Source organism: Rhinolophus sinicus, linkage group LG06 (assembly GCF_036562045.2).
Source record: "Rhinolophus sinicus isolate RSC01 linkage group LG06, ASM3656204v1, whole genome shotgun sequence".
NCBI classification, from domain to species: Eukaryota; Metazoa; Chordata; class Mammalia; order Chiroptera; family Rhinolophidae; genus Rhinolophus; species Rhinolophus sinicus.
In genome coordinates, this window is record NC_133756.1 from 111,041,273 (window position 1) to 111,057,793 (window position 16,521).

A 16,521-nucleotide genomic window follows, 5' to 3' on the forward strand; every position below is an offset into this window, starting at 1 on the left:
ATTGTATTAACAGGAAGAAAATATGTGCACTGTCCTTTGTGGGCAGGGAAAAATGCACATTGAATAGATGCGGGAAAGAAACAGATGACTGAAATTATATTTATCTTTGTAGTCTCTGTTTCTAACACAGTGCTTAGTGCATAATAGAGCTCAATAAATATTTATTAAACTGAGTCAAAATGAACTAAGTCAAATATTTGATCAGAGAAGCTTCATGGTAGGCCCAACTTGAATGTTAAGGTAATAGATTTTAGAACTTATAAAAGTGATTACGTATGAGTGCAAAACGTGTTATATGTACTTAATAAGAACTAAGTACTAATTAACTAATAATATGACCTAAATGATTGAGCCATGTAAAGCCTCCAAAAGTATATCAAATGTACTTATTTTGAAAAGTGGGGATTAAATATGTGGAATTTACCACCACATGAGGTTTAAGAAGAGTTTCGCTGTATTTATGCACATCAGTGCTTTAACAGTTGGTTAACGCTAAAATTGGTTAGCATTGGGACTACCAAGTTATTGAGTGTTTTATTCAAAAATAACCTTGGCTCCAGTATTAATCTGAGCATTAAGATTGTTGGTGCCATCTTCCTTCTAAACCAACCTAACTTCTGCTTTTCCACTCTGTGTCTTCGCTCTACCTTTCTTTCTTCAAGAATGCCCCCTACCTATGTCTGAATGTCCAAATTTTACCCTAACTTCAAGCTCTAGCCAAGTGCTAAATCTTCCATGAGATGGCCCTAATTTTCCCAATGGGTATATGTTTTTTTCGTTTTCATTGTTTTATGAATAGTTTATACTACCTCTTTTATGACACCCTTTTTTAACTTGAGTTTTATTATTCATGCCCATGCGTCATCCCTTCAATTATACTTTAAACTCCTTAAAGACAGAATCAATTTCTGATAATAGCCATTTGCCCATAGTACAATAAAAAAGTATAGCACATGGGAGATGCTGCTTTGGTTTGTTGAACCAATGAATAAATGAATGAATGCATGATTCCAAGGGCAGGGCATTTTTATGTAGACTTTCTACATGCAGAGACTATGGATTCTCTACACTTTTTCCAAAGAATAAGGAAATGAGAATATTTTAGGAGATGCTGCTTAAGTGAAAGACTGATGGGACCTGCTGAACAAGCGATAGCAGAAGTGCAAGGCATGACAGAAGACCCAGAGGTTGGAGTCTAGAAAAATAATGAGCATTTGCTTATGGAATTCAATAAGGATTGGCTGGAATTTTGGAGGATAACTTAGGAAATAACTTTTTATTTTCCTGTCATTTGCTGAGAACTACAGAACATTTACTAGCGAAGGAATATTTTCTGGAAGTTGTGGGCTGCCTGGTCGACAGAGCATGAGAAAGAAACATGTGGCTGGGGCAGATGGGAGAGTATAAGGGCAGAAATGAAGGCAGAGGAGGAACTGTGGGTGTGAGATGAACAGAAGAACACCATGAATGAGAAAAAGAAAAGTTTTGTTGAATTGAGATTGAAAAACAGACGCTCTAATGGCAATAGCCTTCTGGTGTGTACTCATGAAATATTAAGGAAAAACAACCTCCTTACACATTAACCCAGGTAGAAATTTTAAAAGATCAATTCTACTTGCAACTCCTTTAATTCAAAATTGAAACGTAACTGAGATGAGAGGAAAACTTTGCTGATAGCAGCCTGTGAGATTTCCACACCACAAGGTCGTTAGCAGGAACAAATCCACCATCACCAGGGTACAAATGTACTAAAACTAGGTAACCCAAATCATGCAGCTCTTCTAAAAATATTACAGCAAAAATCCTTCCTTTATGTTATCAAAATCTTTCTACAGTCTGTACCTTGTTTTATACTCCTTGGATTTTCTAGGTCAATTAAAAACACAGTGTATTCGTTATACTGTGTATTGCCCTCAGTTTACCCCTTATCTCTAGAAATGCTTGAATGAAGATCCCCATTTTGGGCTTTGGGCTGTGTAACTAGCCCTGGGAGTATAGATTCCCTTGGAACTTCTAAGGGCTTACCACCTCACTAGCTGTGTTACCCCTACCTCACCAATCCCACAGCGACTGTAGGGGGCTTGTGGAGACTGACCTTATGTTGTGGGCTCCTGACTTAGGTGAAGGAACACTCAGAATATGTTACTGTATTCTATTGTTCAGATTTTATTTAGTGCCTATACTTGGTGGGGCGTGGTTTGGGGGGTGTTGTTCAAGTATGTAAGCAATTGTTTTGGAATTAACACATTCCGATTTTGTGCTGCTCATGCTCAAGTCCCAAGAATATTTAAAGGCTCAATTCTGCTGGTATTATTTATGTCCATTCTACCTAGAAGAAGATATAAGGGTGACTCTTATCCAATACACAAGACAACAGAAAGGTCTTCTAATTGCTATTAAATTTTAAGATAAAACAAATTAACTGCATTTTATACTCAAGAACCTTCTGGCCAGTCTTTAGAGATCCTTCCAGATAAACAACTCTGTAGTTAGTGAAGACAATAATACCCTGTACATGAAAATTATATCACATCTAGGTCTCTAATAAACTGAGAGGAGAATTGGACGTATTCATGACACTGTGAGAATGCATGCATAGAATTGTGTTTCTCACACAGTAGACAAGCGTGGATACCTGCATACGTACATATATGTGTGCATGTAACCCCCCACTCTCTTCAATTTTCCTACTTTGCACAAGCTATTCAAATTCTACTTCCGTGGCCTGCCACCCAAATCTTCTGGTGGAAATATTTTTTCGCATCTCTCTCCCTCCTACTTCTCTCCCCCCACACACTTATGGTATGCGCAGTTCGCCAGACCCATGTAAAGACAGGGGAACACTCATGGGATTGCTTTTCACAAGTGTGGGAACAAAAATCCTTCCCAATGAAAACATCTGTCTCTGTTCAAGTCATGCCCAGTTATCCCCCAAAAGAAATGTTCTGATTAACTTTTTTTTTTTAAGTCTTAAGATAGCAGTTTGTGTAGCAGATCTAATTAAGAAGTTTATGTAACAGATCTGCAGGGTTTTTTTCCTTCTTCAACTGGGTTCTTTGAGCTCAGTTTGAGTGTTACTAGCTTTCACCATGCAACGGCCAAGTGCTTCCCAGGCTGAAAATTATCAGCTTTTGTGGGATACTATTGCTTCCTTAAAACAATGTGAACAAGCTATGCAACATGCGTTCATTCCGGTAAGGAAAAATTTCTTTTTATTTTCCTAGGGATTTTTTTTTTCTTCTTTTTCTCTTTATAGCTATAGATAAATGACACGTAGCCTATGCATTTAAAGATGTGTGGTATCTTCTCTGCAGTTCTTGTTTGGGATAAATATATGTCTGTTTTTGTTCTGTATAAAATGTGAATTCTTAATATGGTGTAACATAGATCAGTGAAAAAGAGTAAAGAGTGATTTAAGAAAATTCATCCCACTGAAGTTAGCAGTTTCTGGCAGTAATGTGTATTTAAAAAAGGGCACAAGATTGATATTCCCTCTGTTAAAATTTGAAACAGCTTGCAGTGTGTATCGCCTGGTTGATTCCCCAAAAAATATTTAGAATGACTTGAGTATTTTGCAATGAGTTTGGTACTTAGATCAAGAAGCCAAAAGTCAATCCTTACATTTTGGTTCTTTGATTATCCAAGTACAGTCCAGCATAAAACCTCTCTTGAAAACTGTGATTGTTTTTTAGTAAAGTACTCAGGCACTACTTAGAGATTTGTAAAAATGGCTGATAGAAGTTCATAGATATATAAAATGAATTAATGAGTCAGTGTCATTATATCTTATGTTGCAGAAAAAAAATGTTTGTGCTTATAATTATTTCACTAGAGGAATCAGACTGGCTACATTTGATAGGATGAGATGAGGTAAATGGGACTAGGAATAAGAGTATTAAAATATCTGATTTTTTAATTAGATATATTTTGAAAGATTGAAATAATCTGTTAGGAATAAAAGAACACTATTAGAAATTGATCTTTGCTAAAAATTATTTGGAATCCTCAAAGAAAAACAGCACTTCTGGTATAGAAACTCAAACGATAGGTTCCTGTCAATAATTGGAATAAGTCTTAGTAGTTCATGTTATTTTCAAGTGACTCAGTTAGATGCCGTTATATTTTTGTCTATAACTTGGAATCACCTAAATGTTTCAAAAACTGTGTTACATTTAAAGTTCTTCTCATTGAATACTATTCTCTAATTGGCTCTCTGTATATTGATCTTGATTGTTAAAGACGTAAAACATAATTTTTGCAAGGAGTTCAAAACCTAATGGTGAGAAGCTCTCTAAATCAGATTAAGTTATAATGATTCTACTTTAATGGGAAGCTGATGTATAGATTGTTTCTCCTATATTTAGCGACTCTTCTTCCTTTATTTTATCAAGGAGAGTATGATACTTCTTGTGAAGCTGAAGTATCTCCTTCTTCATAGAGCTTTCTCTGGCCCGGCAGAGTTCTCTTTTCCCTGCTTGGTTCCTTATGTGCACTTTTGATGTATCACCTAACAAATTTTTTGTTCATGTTTTCTTCTCTGTCTCTCTAATTATATGGTAACTTCTTGGAGTGAAGGAGAAAAGGAAAATAAGTTAGAAAAAGAAACTTACATTTATTTATTTGTTTCTTATTTTCCTATTTTGTACTCATTGAGTATACAATGCATCTATTCCCAGAGCCTAGCTCGGTGCCTGGAACTACACAGAATGCTTGGGGAGCGTGTGAGGAATGAATGAAGTCAACTAATGGGAGTCTCCAATTCCAGCATTTCCAGTTAGTAAATAGCGGTCCTCATTACTAGCCTTGTCTATACAGACCTCCTAAAATGATTTATATTCAGTTCCATCTGGAGAAAACAATAAACCTCTACTAAAGCATTGATTCCAGTGGGGTGATGGGAGGAGGAATAACGTGTTAAGGCAGGGATTAGACCCTCATGGGAAGGAAACAGCCTTGGGTTCAATTTCCATAGTCAATGGGCTACTCTTTCTTCCATTTGCGTGCCTGTTCCCAATTGCACCTACTGGATGCATCTCCAAAGACATATTCAAGTTGTATTCATGCTTCCTTCATTTTGACTGCTCTAAAGTTTTTTTTCAGAAGATATTAGAAACTTGCTAGTCTCTCAAATTTTCTCAAATTTCTTCCAAGCCTTGCATTAAATGTATCATTATAGCATCTTAATTTTATAAAGATTGATTTTAGAAAACATAGTCATTATTAAAATATTACTATCAGTTGAAAATAATTCTATTTAAATAGAACCTCAATTCATTCGTCAGCATGTATCATTTAGATCTCAGAAAACAGACCCCATTTATTCTATACATTATGCACTTTTTTAACCCAGTGATATATATATTTCATGCACACACATATATACATACGTGGTTATATGACATTTTTGCCTAATGATACCCTTCATTATTCAGGCTATCCAAATAAATCCTAAAAATAAATCCCTTACCATGTTGTATTTAGCATATTAAGGAAATGACAAGTTATATAGACTCAATCGCCTCCTTTAAAATAAGCCTAGTTCTCTTTTAAAATACTTGAAAATTAATTATGTGTAGAAAGTATAGACACACATTGATGTAGCTGGTCTTAGGAAATCTGCCTGAAAACATCACAAGTATGTAAATGCTGTCTATGCATCTCTTGTGAGTGTGGATTCCTGATACATCATTAGAATGCAGAGTCCCCAAAATAGTCTGAACCATCTCTCGCAAACACAATAAGCTATAGATCACAAATGGTTTCGTAGTCAGTGCAGTTCTGTGGACTACTAATATACCTGACTTGAAATCTCAGTTATAATACAACCTCCCCATACAGACAAAAATTCACCTCGGTGAGAGAAAACTTAAAGCAGCTCCTACCTAGTGTACTGCCCAAAATGGTCTGCAGTAAGAAGGAAGCTGACCTATGAAGTCCTTCAAAGTTTCAGTATTTGATTTCACACTACATATTATGCCCTATAATGATGAGGTGGAGATCAAATCTGGAATCTTAAGCAAGTTCATCTACTTGAATAAAGAACCCTGAGCGTAAAGCAGCAACACAGAATTTTCCATATCCTTAGCATAAGTGCCAACCAACACAAGCTCTTAAATATTTATTGAACGGAAGAATAATAAAAATCTGTCTCATGAAGCCCTGTAAATTGGTCCTATAATTGAAGCTATAAGAACATTCTTCTAGACAGTATTTTTGGGTACTAGGCAAATCAAATGTTTTAGTGTTTTATTATATTATGCAAGTGAGGGGATACACTTATAAAAACAGTCCCATTATTAGTACTTCTTTTTATAGAGACCAGGCTGTGTTTCCATTCGCTTCTTAGTTCATTCACATTACTCACATTTTATTGAGCCCCTGCTATGTTCCAGGCATGGTCCTATGCACAGGATAAGAACCTGAAGGTACACTTCTACTTCTTTGAGACACCATCATTTTGAAAGATAGACTGCATTATCCCTTGCCCAAATGGTGCCCCGCAGTCTCTTGCTGCGATATGCAAAGTTGATTTTCCTGATGCTGGATGTGGTCTAATGTAAATGTCATGGAGCTTGCCAAGCTCCACTGGGAGAGATGCTACAATGAATAAATCAGGAGAACCCCTTATGAAACCTACATGGAATTCTGCCCACAAGGAATTTTCAAATGGACACATAAACCATTCTAACACCGGGTATAAAATGGTGAATACCCTTAGTACCTATGAATTACCATAAGAATTAAGACTAGGGGCAAGTTTCATGGAAGGGTATCTCAGCTTGGTTTTGAAGGTTAAATAGAATTTTGAAATGCTGTGATGATGGAGGAAGAGGACATTCCAAGTTGAGGGAACTGTAAAGACACTTAGTAATTGTGTAAATGTGGTCCATTTTTCCATGTGCTCATTCAACCAATATTTATTAAATACCTTTTATGTATCATAAATTGTAATATGCCTGGGCATATAGCAATAACTAGAATGAGCTCAAACCCTGTCCTGGGGGCATTTGCCTTCTAGTAAAGGAGACAAACATTAAATAAACAATTACATATATATTTGTATTGCACACGTGAATGCTGTCCTATGAGAATTCATAGCATTTCTTAAAATTGCAATTCAGTATTGCACATATGCATACACAGATACACATCTATTATAAGAATAATATAGCAACTGAAGATATTTTTCAAAGCCACTACAAACAAAACAAAACAAAATATTATTTCCCAAATATTTTGTAGTCATAAAACACACATTAATTCTTTAGCAAACAATTAGTACATCCTGTCTGACCCATCCTGGTTTCTTCTTGTAGTGTAAAAGTGACAGCATTTATTGAACACCTATTTTATATTATGTGTTATTTTTTACATAATATTTTACTCAATTCTTTCAACAACTCTCCGATGTGTTATCATCTCCATTTTAACAAAGTTTATAGAGGTTAAGTAAGTTTCCCATGATCACATAGCTAATAATGGGAAAGGCCCAGCCTTGAAACTAGTTATCTGACTCCAGAGCCCATTCTCATAATGGGATCACTAGAACAAAGAGAAAACCACTGAAACCAAAACAACTGTAACAGCGTGTGATAGGAACAGTAATCAAGGGATGTACACACCGCAGTAAATGCAGCAAGGTGGAAGTGGTCCATCTATGTGGGATGGAGGGGAAGGATGGTCAAGGAAGACTGAAAAGGGAAGAGAAAATGAGATTGGTTTAAAATAGAGTTTTACAGGTGAAGGAGGTGAGAGAAGATGGAAAAATAGGTGCAAAGGATGGAGGCTTGAAAGAACAGTATGGAATGAAGGCTAGTTATCAACTTTCCCCAAGTCCTGATCTTCCTCTTTGAGCATTAAGAAGGAAGTTCAGGAACAAGGATGAGAGTTGGGTCATTTATTTAAAGTCAGGAATCCTGCAGATCAACCAGAGAAGGAGCCCTGGATAATTCAGGCCCAGACTAAGGCACTGGAGCCTTAGAAAAGAAAGAGCCTTAGAAGAGAAAGAGATAACTTTCAGACACCAGGCTTCATTACTCCCTCTAAGTATGGTCTGGCCCACAGGTTAACTGCCCGTGACTGGAACTGAGGACATAGGCATAGAGAAGCAGAGAAAGCTTGTAAACAAATATACATGAATGAAACGGATGTGGAAAGGGAAAAGGAGATGAGAGAACACATGGTCCCTAGGAATGATACCGAGAAAGATGAGCCTGAGAGAAATACTGAGAGGTGGAGACAGGCTGGATTATGGCTTCCTGGGTCCCTCAGAATTCCAGGTTCTTAATTCCTGTTCATCAGGTGTTTAAACTGCTATGCTTCCTGCCCTTTTAACCTGATACGTTCCAAATTTGCTTAGGCTAATGCAAGTGTCTTACTATTCTCCACAACCAAAGAACGTATAACAGAGACAGGGGCTGGTTTGTGGCTGGTTGTCCAAGGACAGGATCCAGCTCTACAAGAAAAGGCAGAACGAGAGCTGAAGAGAAGGTGAGCGAATCAGTTGAGCACACTGAGCTTCAAGGTGAAGTTCCATGCTTCAAGACTAAACTCATACTCTCTTCCTCAAGACTTCTGTCACACCTCGTAACCAGACGATATACCTTCTCCCTCATTATTTCAACCCTGATTAACACTCCCTGAAGGTAAAAAAGAGGGGTCAGGTACTTTGTTTAAAGTCATATAGGAAGTAAGAACAGGAGAGAACTCCGGCCTTCTGGCCCTCATTCCACCTGCCTCCACACCTTCCATGTTACTTTGCCCCTGTATCTCTTTTACTATTTTTTTGCTTTGTCTTATAAGCTTTTGGGAGATTTCCCTTATTTGCATATGACATTGTGTGGTCCTAGCAAAACCATGTGCTTCCTCTTCCTACTTTCTGCAGTTCCAAGTACAGGGCCTTAAATATCATGTTTCCTAAATAAATCTGTATGGGTTGATGAATGAACTGTGATGAGAACTTGGGCATAAATGACATTAATGAAGAAATAATCCGTCTTGCGTCAAATACATCCTTGAAACCTGTCTCCTCGGTGCCTGTGTCACTTCCACAGACCCTGCCCCCTGTTCCCGGATGTCAAGTTTGAACCATTGTAAGCTTAGGTCAGCTCCAAATAGAATTTGTTCAGTGATGAGATTCAGTTCCAGTTCATGGTGTTCCAAGTGTGTTTTGTCCTTTCTGGATGCTAAATATTACTTGACTCATCATTGTCAATCATATGGGATTCATTTCTCTATTTCATTCCTCTTGGCTTTGCCTCGCATTTCTGTCTAGTAATACCCCAGTTTTTAGTCAATTTCCTTCTGAAGAATGAAAAAGGCTATTAATGGAATTTCTATTAGTAAAGGAATAACGGTGACACTTAATCTATAGAGATGTTCAACCTAATAGGGGAGAAAAACAACTATACCAGGAGCGACCTGGATAATTGCAACAGCCTGGAACTGAACATTTGCAGATTTCTGGGAAAATGGAATGGAATTGTCTCTTTTGTTTTTGAACAAAAGGCAAGAGCTTGTTATCTTTTTATCTTCCTCTCTTGTGCAATTTGCATTTTCTTTGACTGCTGGTCTTGTGATTCCTGTGTATAGGCATCTGGAGTCCATGAAAAATCACCGCCAGGTGCAGGGTGCCTTCTCTTTATTCCAGTATTGCTTATTGTAAAACGTTTGTGTTGATTCACCAAAATGGAGTATTAGTGCAGATCTATGTTACTGGACAACAGAGTAGAGCTCATTCTCTGCCATTCCCATTTTTCTTACCCACAGTGGAAATTGCAAAAATCGGAACCAAAACATTTTTGCTACAGAATGGAAAAATAGGCAGTTGTTCAGAGTTAATAATAACAGACCTCCATGTAGCAAAGCAAAATACACACACACACACACACACACACACACACACTCAAAACCTTTTAGGAGCTAATACTAGATATGCTGTACTCTTTTAAGCTTCATTTAGATATTTTTATTTAGCAGAAAGATGCCTAAGGACAATGGAGTTTCATTTTTTATCTTGCATGGAGGTTAAAAAGCACTGTGTAAACGCTTTCACTATTGCAGCTACTGCTGAGACCACCACTACACTACTGGTACTGCCCCTCTTCCTGATACTGATCTATCTTGCTATGATTTTCAAAACAGTGTCAACTAGATTCTTTCTCATCACAACTTTACCAGGTAGGCAAGCTTTGAGTGTGTGATCTGGTATCAAATTATGGTTGGTGGGGGAAGAAAAATGAGAGCAGAGTTGAGATGTTAGGAAATGTATTTTCTGGAGGTAAGGCTTATAGAATATGGAGAAAGGCAAGATGGAAGAGCTTGATGATAACTTTTGCTTTACTTCAAATTTTTTTGAGCCTTTAATATAATTTTTTTGCCACTGATTGCATGATCTTGAGGCCAGAAAATTAACTGATTCATAAGCAAAACAAAGTGGAGGCTATAGACGTAGAACAAAAGGATCATAAATACGTTTTTGTGGTGCCTTGTCTAAGACATACAGAACCTCATCCTTTAGACAATTCATTAGAAGCCGCTTTGTATTACTTTTTTCTAATTTGACTTTCGTCTTTTTTCTGCATGCCTTTCTTAACAACATGTCTTCTAACTTTCTGTATCTGAATAAAAGCCGAGATCACTGCTTTCCAGAAGGAAGAGTTGTGTAGTGCGCCTGCCTTCTCTCTACTATTTCCCAGCAGGGCAACATTTATGATGAGTAAAATTGGATCCTTGATGAGACTTGGATTCTTAGAGGTCATCCATTTCACTCTTTATTCTTTAAATATAGGAATAATTGGGGAGGCTCAGTGAATTTCCATTTCACCCTGAGTTACTGAACTTGCTGAGTTTAAAACTGAAATTTCCTCAGAGAAAACACTGATGGTTGCTAGATGGGAGGGGGGTGGAGGGTTGGGGGAGAAATAAGACAGCACAAATTAGTAGTCACAAAATAGTCACAGGGATGTGAAATACAGTATAGAGAATATAATCGATAATGTTATAAAGATTATGTAGGGTTCCAGATGGGTACTGGACTTATCAGGGGGATCACTTTATAGATTATGTAGATGCCTGACCACTGTGCTGTACACCTAAATCTGATGTAGAATAATATTGAATGTCAACTATAATTAAATATATTCATATATATTTGTGTGTGTATATGTATATGTGTATATATATATATATATATATATATATATATATATAGAGAGAGAGAGAGAGAGAGAGAGAGAGAGAGAGAGAGACACAGGATGTGAAGTACAGCATAGGAAATATAGACAATGGTGTTATAATAGATGTCAGAGGGGTGTAGACTTGAGGCATTATCACTTTGTAATGGGTGTAAACGTCTAATCTTCATGTTGTTTTGTACACCTGAAACTAATTTTTTTAAAAAAGGAAATGAAACCAACTTTTTATGAAACATGACCTATGGTACAAGCCTCTATTGCATCTTAGTAAAGAGAACTTGGTCAAAGATTGCAAACAGTATTATAGCTCCTAGTGATATGAAACTATTATTATTCACTTTTTGTTGTGCTTTTAGGATTTTATATTTTACCATTTGCAATGAGTTTTTAAATAAATTCTCTGAGAATAGTGAAAAAAATAAAATAAAATAAAAGTGAGGTCTCCTAATTCTCAGTCCAGCCATCATTATATCAGGGATATAATCCCTCAACTATATTGTGTTTACAGAGTGCCTGGCTCTTAATAGCCATTACCTACGTGAGATGTCGGATGAAAGTAACAAAAATATTATTTTTATATTAAAAATAGATGGATATGGAGTAAAATATGAAAACTACATCAATGTTTAAGACAAAACACGAAACTTCAAATAAATGTCTATTTTTGGATGATGGGTTTTATATGATTTCACATTCATCTGAAAAGTCTGAATAATGCTTAGGATACCATTTTGCTTTTTTTGTGACCTTTGATTCCTTAGCTTTACACCAAATCCTATACTTCCTCCCACTTCTCCAACTTCTGAAAGGTACAGTGGGAGGGTAGGTTTGGACAGGGGACGTTTCAAGCAGCTACCTTCCTTGCTCTACCCAGGGTGCCAATATGACAAAAATATGAAGTTGGTGTCAAGAAGAGTGAGGCTTGGGGGCAGCCGGATGGCTCAGTTGGTTAGAGTGCAGTGCTCATAACACCAAGGTCACAGGTTCGATTCCCACATGGTCCAGTGAGCTGCGCCCTCCACACCTAAATTGAAAACACGACTTGAGTTAGAGCTGATGGGTCCTGGAAAAACACACTGTTCCCCAATATGCCCCAATAAAAAATTTAAAAAAAAGAAGAAGAAGAAAGAAGAAGAAGGAAGAGGAGGAGAAGAAGGAGAAGAAGGAGAAGAAGGAGAAGAGAGAGCCTTGAACGAGATGCAGTATAGGCCCATGCCTGACTTTCCTTATCTGTATAATGAGCATAATTATAACATGTAATTCATAGGCTTGTAATGAGGATTAGGAAAGAGTGAGCATAACCGACCACCATGTGGGAGGCATTGAGGAGTATTTCTGCTTATAATTTTCCTTAATTTCCACGGTAGAGTTCAGAATAGCACAGTCTGCATTGCTTGGCCGGCCTCAGATGCTAACACAGCAAAACCAGGCATGTGTTACAAGAGATGGTCACCAGAGGGCAGCGTGCAATTACCCCTTTCTACCCGTTTCACCTAATCTGTTGCCTATTGTTTTCTCATGCATCTTATTTCTTGTTGAGGTGGCCTTAGTTCCATGAATCTTAAAACCTATTAGCAAACATCCTTTGCACATACGACTATTGTATACCGAGCACTGTTAGGAATGTAAGTGGGGGTGGGTGAGGAGAAAATAAAGTAAGACGAGGGGCTTGTCCTCAAAACAATTACAGTTTCAGCAAGAAGATACAAATAATCTCACACAAACCCCTTAGTCATCAGCATGTATACGAATGGAAGGAAATGTTCATTAAGAATGTCATGGTTTGGTGCTTTCACATAACTTCTGCCCTTTAATATTTATAACTCACTATGAACTGCAATAGTGCAAATAATAAATGCTTTAAAATTTGGAGGGCTAAATGGATAGGCTGAGACTTGCAATGAGGATTGGGGAAACATTCATGGAGAGACTGGGACTAGAGATTGTCATTGCAGGATAAATAGAATTTAGTTAGGTAGAAAATAGAGGGGACCATGATTGATTCAGGATGTGGGAGAAAGAAGAAATGTAAGCAGTGACCTCGTGGTAGGCATGCAACGTGTGGGCTTAGAGGAATGAGGACGCTGGCCTGATGGAAGGAAAGTAGATGAAGGAAGGAAACTAAATAGCAGTCACTGATCGATCACTCACTGGGTGCAAAGCTCTGATCCATGTGCTACAGAAGAAATAGACCACACCTTAGCCTGATAAATCAGGTTTTTGACAGCTTTCTCAGAATTCTGGTACCTGTGTCTGGAAAATACAACTCTACTGCTGAGATTGTAGCTCTTTGGTGGCTCAGCAAAAAGGAGCAGATGGTATCCACATGGATCTTTCCAGGAATAGCACTACATGGAGTGAATCAGTGAATTAAGTAGATATGGTTATTGTGGCATGAAGCACATTGACTGAATCACATCCGAGGCTTGAGTTAATCACTCCATGTTTCGTATAATCTTCAGAGAGCACTTGCACAAATGAAGCAGTTAGGTTTGTAAAAGCTCAGTGTGAATCAGTGGGATTTTTGCCATCATGGAATAATGGGGGAAAACAAGGGATTTAAAGTTGGCAGATCTGGGTTTGAATCCCAGCTTTGCTTCCCTCCAGCTGTCTAATTTTGGGAAATTCACTGAATCCCTTTGAGCCTCTGTTTATTTATTACACAAGGGAACATTCCACAAGTCCCTCTGCGGTTCTGTGGGGAGTAAACAGGAAGACACAGGTTGAAAAGCTTACCATACTTTTTGTTACACAGTGGTACTTAGTCAATGCTAGTTCCCTTCCCTCTTACTGTGAGACTCAAATGATCTAATATGTGTGGATACAATTTATATATTGTAAAGCATATTATTGGTGGTCAATATAATATAATTATTAATTTGAGTTTCAGTGATTATCTGCAGACCTAGTTTTGGTGAGTCATTTATTTTAGCCTTTTTTTTTTTTATTTATTTGAGGTACACAAAACAATGTAATAGTTAGACATTTATACCTCTCACAAAGTGATAACCCCCCTAAGTCTACTATCCCTCTGACATCATATATAGCTGTTACAATTCCACTGACTCTATTCCTTTCACATCCTTTGACTATATATGTATATATTAAATATTTTAGCCTTTTCTACTCAGTACAAAGAGGTATGTGGAGAGGGTACAGAATGGAGGTCTGAGTCTTCATAACTAACAGTTCAAGCAATTTTTATCTCTTTTTCCAAGTGGGATTGATTCTGAAGAAAACTCTCTTTGGTTCTGTGTCTGTACTTTCTGTGCCTCATTTTCCAGGCTGCCCCATCTTTTCTGCACTGGCCATAAATAAGTGCCCAACTCAGCCTAACTGAGGGCCTCAAGATATCATCCATTGCATGCAAAATATTACACTGCCTTGTATTTTAAAGGCACACCACGCAAACATGTTAACACTTCAATCCAAAAGGAAGAAATGCTAATGGTCGGTTTTCCAAGATCAGTGAGAGAATTTGTGTTGACTAGAGCAGACTTCTGGGTACTTACAAAATCTTAATAGGGAGCAGAAGTGAATGTTTTGCAGTTGGTAAAAGTTATGTACTTTGAAATCAGACTGGTAGGTTTGACACTTGGCCCTGCTATTACCAGCTGGATAACCTTGGGCAAGATGCTTAACATCTCTATGCCTCAGTTTTCTGTAAAGTAAGGATAATGTTATTTTTATTATTAAGAGAATTCTGGCAAGCAGAGCTGGACTGAATTTAAGCTAAGCAGGAACCTCCCATTCCTTCTGCCTATTTTCTGAGCTAGGATGGTAGTAAGCTAGACAGGTAATCATCTGTGCATTTGGTTAAGTGCTAGGAAGAGGGACCAAGGTCTTAGCTTCTCCCAAAATTGCTCCCCTGTGACATCCTGCCATAGCCATTAACCTGCAGTTAAGCTTCGGCTAGCCAAGCCTCTGGCACTCACACTGTTTTCTCACCCACCCATCTGTTATTGCCTCAGTGTCCTCACCTGTGACATGGGTGCCCTATGACACTGCAGGGTAAGGGCACACCAGGAGACCGACCAGCGCCCTTTGGTGCTACTATGGGTGGTGAATCAGAGCTGTATGGAACCGCACCCACCTGGCTGGTCTTGTGGAAAGGGATCATGAAAAGAAGAAAATCCAGGAACGCAAAAAATAACCGCACTAATAAATAAAATAACCTTACCTCTACAGAGCATCTCTCTTTTGCTTCACATGCATGATTTCTCCAGCTTACTTCTTGGGAAATAGGTTAACTGGAAAATAACATTGCCCTATTTTCCAAGTGGGGGTTTACAAGATATTAAGGGACCTAGAAACCCTCTGAGAACTGGGGAATTGAATCTGAGTCAGTACAGTGAGAAATTTCTCTTCAGACTGTGAAAGAGAAACTAGCAACTTTCAGGGCAGAAATTATCTGCATTTTCAGCCTGGTAGATAGCCTGGAAAAACTCAGGAGAAGAAATCAGGAGATAGAGGTGGTTACTAGCATGGGTTCTGGGGCGAGAAAGACATGGGTTTGAGACCCGGTCATAGTACCTCTGACAGCTGTGGCCTTAGGCAAGGGACTTAACCACTTTGACCTCCCTTCTTTCATTTTGCATTTATTCTTTTAAAAAAGAATGGAAAAACTAATGTTTTGCTTAGAACATTTTGAGAATTACATGGATTGACATAGCTTAAGTATTTGTCGGAGCCCCTACGACATAATAATCTTTCAATAAATGCTTGATATTTCTTTTATTTATTATGTGGCTCTTATAATTATCCTGTCTTCGGTTTTGATACTAAGTAATTGTGAGATCTGGGGCATGCCACTTCCAGTTTCTCGCTCTCCGTTTTCATATATGTAACATGAAAGGGTTGAATTAAATGATCAGGAAGGTCCCTGTTTTAAAGTCTTATGATTCTAAAGTGTATTTGTTCTTTCTGTTTTGTTTTTCTTCTCTCACACAACCACCAATATGCTTTTAATCAGTGATGTACCAATTTTTTTCTTTGGCGCGTACTCAAAAGAATCCTGATTCAGTCAGCCTGGGTGTTCCTGTGCCATTAGCCTTCTCATGGACCATGCCTCCCACAGGCCTGTTCACGTGATGTACTGGGGCCCAATAACTGACCCACAGTGAGGCCGGGAAGGGTTCTGGCACTAGCCGGGATCAAGGTAGATACATCAGACTGGAATTGACCTCTGAGTTGTTGGTGAGCAGTGAAAATTAGAATCCAGAGAGTTCTGGTAAAGTCTGATTCCATTTTGAGAGACAGTAGACAATGGCTGTCAAGAGCATGGAGTCTAAGTCACATTGTTTGTGTTCAAAGATTGTCTATTTCC

General features: G+C 38.0%; 1 protein-coding gene across 18 annotated transcripts in view; it reads left to right on the forward strand.

Annotated features, from left to right (window-relative positions):
- The window catches only part of DLG2 (discs large MAGUK scaffold protein 2), a 1,902,684-nt gene that overhangs the window by 1,187,607 nt on the left and 698,556 nt on the right, over positions 1–16,521 (forward strand). For 2 of the 18 annotated variants that reach the window (XM_074335673.1, XM_074335676.1), the window contains exon 1: positions 2,963–3,194. The exons of the other annotated variants lie outside the window; for them this stretch is intronic. In XM_074335673.1, the coding sequence (XP_074191774.1) occupies positions 3,090–3,194 (105 nt within the window). In that variant the 5' untranslated portion in view covers positions 2,963–3,089. Of the gene's footprint in view, positions 1–2,962; positions 3,195–16,521 lie in introns of those variants that run through there. 18 annotated transcript variants of the gene reach the window in all.